We start from the raw sequence: 7,771 nt of genomic DNA, 5'->3' as shown, positions 1-7,771 counted from the left end.
TTTGAGCAGACACATGCACATTTGTGGCCTGCTGGAGGTCATTTTGCAGGGCTCTGGCAGTGCTCCTCCTGCTCCTCCTTGCACAAAGGCGGAGGTGGCGGTCCTGCTGCTGGGTTGTTGCCCTCCTACGGCCTCCTCCACGTCTCCTGATGTTCTGGCCTGTCTCCTGGTAGCGCCTCCATGCTCTGGACAATACGCTGACAGACACAGCAAACCTTCTTGCCACAGCTCGCATTGATGTGCCATCCTGGATGAGCTGCACTACCTGAGACACTTGTGTGGGTTGTAGACTCCGTCTCATGCTACCACTAGAGTGAAAGCACCGCCAGCATTCAAAAGTGACCAAAACATCAGCCAGGAAGCATAGGAACTGAGAAGTGGTCTGTGGTCACCACCTGCAGAACCACTCCTTTATTGGGGGTGTCTTGCTAATTGCCTATAATTTCCACCTGTTGTCTATTCCATTTGCACAACAGCATGTGAAATTGATTGTCAATCAGTGTTGCTTCCTAAGTGGACAGTTTGATTTCACAGGAGTGTGATTGACTTGGAGTTACATTGTGTTGTTTAAATGTTCCCTTTATTTTTTTGAGCAGTGTATATTTTGGGGGGTTCATAAATTCAGATAAAAACATAAAGTACCTAATATTAAAAAGCTATATGACTACTGATGTGAATATAACTGAAATGAGTGACATAGCAAGGTTTGCATTTTGTACAAGATATTGAGGTAACCCTAAATAAGAATCAAAGTTATCCAAAGGAAATACATTTCAAAACAGTATTTCTTGCTCAAACAGTAGCAGGAATTGTGTTCTACTGCCATGCATTTTCTTATTTGAGTCACTACTGTATTTCCTCATCAAGGCTACTTAATTTGGTTAACTAAAAGTCATGAGTTATCCTATGCTCATGTGACCACAGTTTATGAACTTAAGGCTAACTAATTACAAAATCAGTAGTCATAAGCAAAAAATGTAAACTCTAAGATGGTCCGCATGTAACTGATGATGATTTTACCTGTAGGTGCTCTTCAATGTCCTTGCGATCATAGGTGATTCCACTGGGTGTGATGCAAGGCTCCCTCATGAGCTCAAAACTAATCTTCCCGCACAGGTAATCTGGGATCTCCCGCTTCTGAACGGACGACAATACACAGCAAGAGTCAACATAAAAGATATATGGATTCAATATAAATGCGACCATAAGGCTGTGATACAGTTGTTATCTTTGTTGTAATCTGGTTTTACAGGGTTCATTACACTTGGCAATCCTATCCAAGTCAATGTTTTTGTCCTTCCGAAAACATATCACCCAGTTCAAGTTCAGATTAAATATTATATGAAAGCGCCAATGCTCACACTAAAAGTATTACCAAATTGTTGAAATCAAAAGGTACTATATTAAAACTTTTTTTTTTTGTCTATCAGGATTTCCCAGTTCTACACTGAACCTCTCGCCAAACACAAACAGAAGGCAAATACCCTGCTGCCAGTCAGTGGGGTCATTTCAACTGACAATTACATGATAACTACCTCACTTCAGTCAACAACTATCAATAAAAGGGATAATTTCTCGCTATAAACAAAAAGGGATGGTAACAATAGAAACAGCTTGGGCTGGAAATAGCATAAAGCCATCTGTCTACAGTATGAGTGCATTGTTCACAAGCATTAGTGGTAGCAGACTATAATATACAACATATGAACAACGCAGAAACAATGCCCACACATGCTAAAAAAACTCATCTGAAATGAGCCATCACAACTGCACACAAATCTGAAAGTGTGCTTGAGTCTATTCCTCTTGTTGCTATGTCAACGATAAAAAAATAAAAGATGTTGTGAAGTAGGTGTGTGCTGTTAGCAAAGATACATTTGTGTGGGTGAATGTGATCAGCATGTGCCTGTCTGTTTATTAGCTATGTAATGGATGATGGTGACCTATCCAGGATGTTTCCCTTTTTTCCACCAATGCATGCTGGGATAAACTCCAGTCCTACTCTAATAGGAATAAGAGGGTAGGAGAAATTAAGGAATTCAATTATACACTATTACATGCTCAATTGATAGTAGTAATAATAAGCTAATTTTCATACTCACTTTTCTCTTCTCATCCACTTGAGAGAAGAGCTCATCCATGTCCATTAGATACTTGTCCTAAGCAGGTCACATTGGTATGACAAGACACACTCATGAATATTCAGCTGGAATATATAATTACAATATTCCTTAATTAAACACAACCAAGTTAGTCCAAGACATGTAAAACATACATGTTTTGATGCAATCTTGGCAGCATCGCCTCCATTTTGATTGTCGTCCTGTTTCTCTTTGTATTCTTCTAGTTCTCTGCATAAATACAAAGTTATTAGAAATGACCCCTCCAATCAGAACTAAATTAATATTATACTGTGACTGCCACCCCACAGCCTCACCTTTCCTTCTCAGCCAGTATGAGTTTGGTCAGATAGGCGTGTAACTCGTTCTCTTGGTTTATGCGCTTCTCCTCAATGCTATTCCAACGTTTTTTCTTGGCAATGCGCAAGGCGCTGGGGATGTCATCTCCAAAATTCAGCCTCTGTTCTTTTGCCAGGTTATAAGCTGCAGAAAATAAAAACATTATTGCAGCAACACTGGTTTACCATTAAAGTCTTTCCTACAGTTTTCTTTTCCTGCTAAGATCTCTTGTTCCATAGACGTCATGTCAACGATTTAGATAAAGAAAACTTTCCATACCTTGTAATGTAGAATAATATTATTCCAGTGATAGAGTCCCTGACAAGGCATACTGTAATACATGTTTGCAAACATGTGCTGTGCCCATAAAGTGCCTCAGAGTACAAGGGATGATATGACAACAACAGTATCATGAATTTGATTATGACAATCAACACTGATTTGAAAAAGTTACAACTACTTGTAGAATCAGCACTCAAGGCCAATCTATAGTTCTGTCTCGAGTCAAGGCTAAGTGCCGCCGTGAGCATTTATACTTATACACCATCAAAACGCTACTTAGCAGTGGAGTTTCTGTGTTCCACTGTGTTGAGTTTCTTCTTCATCGTTGGTGTAGGCTATTACAAACAATGGTGACTGAAACTGAGTGGATCACGTTGGAGTTGGAGCTGATCGATGTTGAACAGCAGTTACTTTTACAGAAATTACTACAACACAGAAATGAGAGAAGGCGTCAGAGGAGATGGTATGTGAGACCCTTGAATCAGTTGAGGCAGAAGAAGGGCAAGCTGGAAATGCGCAAGAGGAAATGCGATGGTACCAAGACGAACAATCACAGTTCTTGCAGTCTGCATTGCCACAACATGTAGTTACATTTTTGGGGAGGTGCAGGTCAGGCTACAGCTTAGGGTATGCAGCTACATGTGGGCTATGGCACAGATTCGACACAAGTATAAATTGGCCTTAACACTGAAACCTCTGACAGCAGGACTGGGTGGCAGGACAGAAGGCGTGGACTACTACATAAATGAGGAAATACAAAAGTAACAAGCAAGCTGCTTTTATTTACTGCAAAAGTGTCACCATATTCAAGGGGTTTGTTCTGACCTTTCTGCAGGTTGCCTATGGCCTCATCGTAGTTCTCCAGCTCCAGGTGACACTGGCCCAAGAAGAAGTGGGCCTTGACTGACTGGCTGTCCAGCTCCAGTGCATGCTTACAATCTGCCAGAGCCTTGTCATGCTGCTGCAGCTTCACATGGCAGAGAGCCCTGTTTGTGTAGTACACTGCCACAGATGGATTACGGTTCTGGGAGACAGGACATACCAATCAATTCACATGCACAGTAAGATTACAGCACTGTAGACTAGGCTTCACAAACACATTCAGAGGAAAATGCATCCATTCCATTTTTATCTAACAAGGACCATACTATTTTTTAGTTAACATGACGCCATTCGACCATTAGTAATATTGTGGGTTACTTACAATAGCTTTACTGTAGCATGTAGCAGCCTCCTGGTACTTGCGGCAGAGGAACAGCCGGTTCCCCTGCTCCTTCAGCTCCTGCGCGGTGGAACTCTTCTCCGGGCTGCCGGCCATCTTCTCCACCGGCTCCGCGGGGCCCGCCTCGCCCTGCTTCCCTATCCTGTTCCCCGTCTCTTCGGCTGGCTAAACTGACAGGTTCAAGACTGCCCTGTCCCTCCTGGATCTCACAAACCAGATCAGAGACACACGTGTAACGTTAAGTCAACATTCAAGGCGTGCATTCACTGCAAAACACCTGCAATGCGCGTCTTGGGCGAATTAGGTGCAGTCCTTGATACCACCCAAAAGGCATTCGTTTAATTCGCTGAGTGTGCACACAGCTCTGAAATACAGCGAGGTGGCTAGACTACGAATTAACTATTCATGCGACGGACATCGGTGGTGACTAAATGAGCAGCACGGCTAGCTATCCAGTCATCACAAAACATTATCCACTCACGGTCCCTACCGTTAGTGCAAGGCTCTCTAACTACTTTAACGTTACACCACTGGTATAACAATGATAGTTCAATGTTGTAAACAAGTAACGTTAAATGTGATTATTAACGTTTGGCTCATTAACATTTGAGATACAGTTGTTGCAACTGCAGGCATAGCGACAGAGTGACAATGTCCCTAACTTTAGTTACAAGAGAAAGAAGAGATCGGTGCTCAGATGTTAGCTAGTTAGCTAAGCTAGCATCGTAAGCTACGTTTTACGCCGGGGCGGTTGGCTAGTAGCTAAGAGGACAATTAAGACAACTTGGCTTTATTAACTGCAATCACAAAAGTAACTATTTAATCTTTCAACTTATTTGGAAGTTTGGAATATAGATATTATAGGCCTGAAAAAGTCTTGGCTTTTATCGCAACATTTACCTCGTCACCGCTAGGCAACCTCAGAAAACACAATTGAGCTAATGCTAGGTTAGCTTCTTTGCTACACAGCCTTCTAATTTTGCTTCCGTGCAAAGTTAGGGTTTGTTTCTAAGGTCCGCGGTTTCCAGTCCTTACCTTACAGAAGGAATCTTACATCCAGGTGAGACCGATTTTATATGACTTGATATCAAATCTTTATCGATGTTTTTTCCCCATACGAGCTGTCATGACAGATTGTTGTTATGCTGACGTCAAGCGCTTACGCGACGTTGACGGAAGCCGAAAGGACATATATTGTAGAAGTCAGATCGTCGCCTACCGCCTAGAATTATATTTATTTGTGGCCTTAATTGAGCCTAACATTTATGTATAGTTCTTTCGTTAAAAAAACAAAAATACATCGAATTTAAAATGATTCGGTTACAGCCCACACTGCCTTCAGTTTACAGCGTCAACTACTGCAGCTGATGGGAAAAGAGCAACACAACAGAAAGTAGTCGCCAGCAGATGGCGCGATAATCAAAGTTTAATCCAAAACTCAAAATGTACAAGTGCAAATCTTCAGTGGAAACCATAAAAAAAGTGGTTCGCAAAGTGGTCCTTGAGGGGGTTCCAGAGGGTCCCCAGTAAAAAGGGGAATCAGTTCTTTTCACTATAATTCCATCCATAAATGACATAGTGACCGAAGTTAAGTCTAGATTGGTCATGGATTATATACACTTTCTGGGATAATCTAAAACATCTAAAAGCCAAAATACTATCAGATGGAGGTCTGTGGTCGAATTTGTGTCAGTTTAGGGATCCTTGACGTGAAAAAGTTTGAGAACCGCTGCCTTAAACTACTAGATAGATAGAGAAGAATGATTTTTGAGGCATGCTGAAACTCTTTGAAGCACTAGGGACAATACCCATCTCAATAATCAACTAAAAGAAAGTAATTTGGCAAACTCTGACATTTGCATTCTTAGTGAAAAGTCAGATTATGATCACGATAGAGTTTAGTAAATCATCAGGGCCATCCCACCCACAGAGAGATTCAACCACACACATACAGAGCCATACATGACCTTTATACGCCTTTATAAAGAGAAGAACTTTCAAGTTTAGCCATGTAGGAATTAGCAAGGCTGTGACTGTGGACAGGGTCACATTCATCCCAGCATGTTAGGCGTCTGTGAAGGCCTTGCACAGAGATCAGCATGTGAAGATTAGGGCACATCTCCTGAGCAAACATACTGATAAATGTGGTTGAGCTGCAGACCCACCAGCACTGTGTGTCCCCAGCTGTGTTTACCCATCTCCACCAGTCTGGTCCCCTGATGCCCCAGAACACCCACCTGCCCAACCAGCCCCCAGTCCTCTCTCTGTGAAACTGGGGTTTTAGACCATAGACACAGACTGATGAGGACAAACACATTAACGCCGCAAGTTTAGATTCAGATATGCAAAATTGTAAATTAGTGACACACTTTTCACGAAGCACTCATTATATGGCATCCAATCTGTTTTCATCTTTCTCATGCTTTTCTTTCTTACTAGTTTTTATACAATCAAATTCTAAAGGACTGCTCAACATTTAGAAAACTAGGCCTACTAATTTTTAAGTCACAAACACACAAAGGTCTACCCCTCATTGTTGCCATAAATGGGATGGACACAATCTTAGAAACACCTCAACACTCAACAAAATAAACATGAAGTTGAATAAACCTTTCTATGAACCTTAAAACCTTCGCGAAGGTAGGATATATTTATACCTGTTATATTAGACTGCATTAGTTTTGACTAGGTGTGCCTCATAACGTGGTTCATGTGGTGAGTGTAGTTCATGGCATTGTATTTGTATTTTATTCGGCACAAATAATACAATCATGCAAAGGTCAAATTTGAAAAATAAAATAGATTTGCATGTTTGCTATTATCCACATAAGTGAAGATTGATAACCTGTTTTACTAAAATTCCTGCTCGGTACGCCCTCAAACCCATGGACACACATTTACAGCCACTCTCTTGTTATAAAATAAATGATTGCAATATATATCCCATGATGCAAACAGAATTAAGACACACTTATTATTCCATAGTAGTATGTTTTTGCACAGGAAAAGCACATCATTATATAAGGAGACTGACCCAGCTCCAGGACTAACATCTCAACAGAGGTGTTAATTAACAATATCTACATAATTTCTCATTATTGATATGAGAGTGAGTTTAAGATTGACAGAATATGCTAGAATATTCTTTACATCACCTTGCTCCTCTTGCTCAGAGTTTATTTACTTATTTTTAGTATAAGCATTACACAGTATTTACTCTTCTCTTAAGCTCATGTTAAGCTCATGAGAGAGAAAAAAACATGAAAACACAACTTCCATATAATGTGAGTGCATTTATCTGCAGTAAAATAAAATTAGGGTATAGATCTTGCAAAATTCTACAAAAACATAGTGTCTGAACAAACCAGCATAGAAGAAGCTGGGAGTACATGGAGGGATGTGGCAACTGATTGCAAAAGATTTTAAACAGAGTAGAGACTCAAGTGCTCAATGCTTACATTTAAACTGCCTCACCCTCACTCACCAGCCCTCTGCCCTCTCCTCCTGTCCAATATCCCAACCGTCATCCTCCGCCATCCCCCCATCAAACCCAACTGTTGCCTACTGCACCAGTTGGCTGAGCTTCCAGTCACTTTGGCAACAAGACCAGGAAGTTGTCCGGCTCCTCTGTTTCAGCTGAAAAGCTGCCACTTCCTGATTGATTCTGGTCTTTCTTTCTGCCTGTGTAGTCGTTTTCCCATTTGGCAGCGGTCTCCGTTATTCAGCGCCAAAGCGTCTGAAAAGAGCAAAAGGGTGAACACACTCTCCTTTGCATTAAGGGAAAACTCAGGTTCAAACAAGTAAAACA

The 7,771-nt window shown here is 41.2% G+C and overlaps 1 protein-coding gene across 1 annotated transcript; it reads right to left on the bottom strand.

The window, feature by feature from the left end:
- Nucleotides 1-1,035: 1,035 nt before the first annotated feature.
- LOC123982936 (E3 ubiquitin-protein ligase CHIP-like) lies at nt 1,036-5,146 on the bottom strand (the record flags this gene model as incomplete). Its single annotated transcript, XM_046068914.1, is given in 7 exon segments — nt 1,036-1,137; nt 2,103-2,159; nt 2,276-2,351; nt 2,438-2,603; nt 3,567-3,765; nt 3,946-4,162; nt 4,999-5,146. Coding segments are annotated over 6 exon segments (714 nt in total), but the record flags the coding sequence as incomplete, so codon positions are not given.
- Between the last annotated feature and the right edge of the window lie 2,625 nt (nt 5,147-7,771).

This window comes from Micropterus dolomieu, linkage group LG14, assembly GCF_021292245.1.
Source record: "Micropterus dolomieu isolate WLL.071019.BEF.003 ecotype Adirondacks linkage group LG14, ASM2129224v1, whole genome shotgun sequence".
Lineage (NCBI taxonomy): Eukaryota > Metazoa > Chordata > Actinopteri > Centrarchiformes > Centrarchidae > Micropterus > Micropterus dolomieu.
Note: the sequence above shows the minus strand (reverse complement) of the source record. Positions and strands in the feature narration are given on the sequence as shown.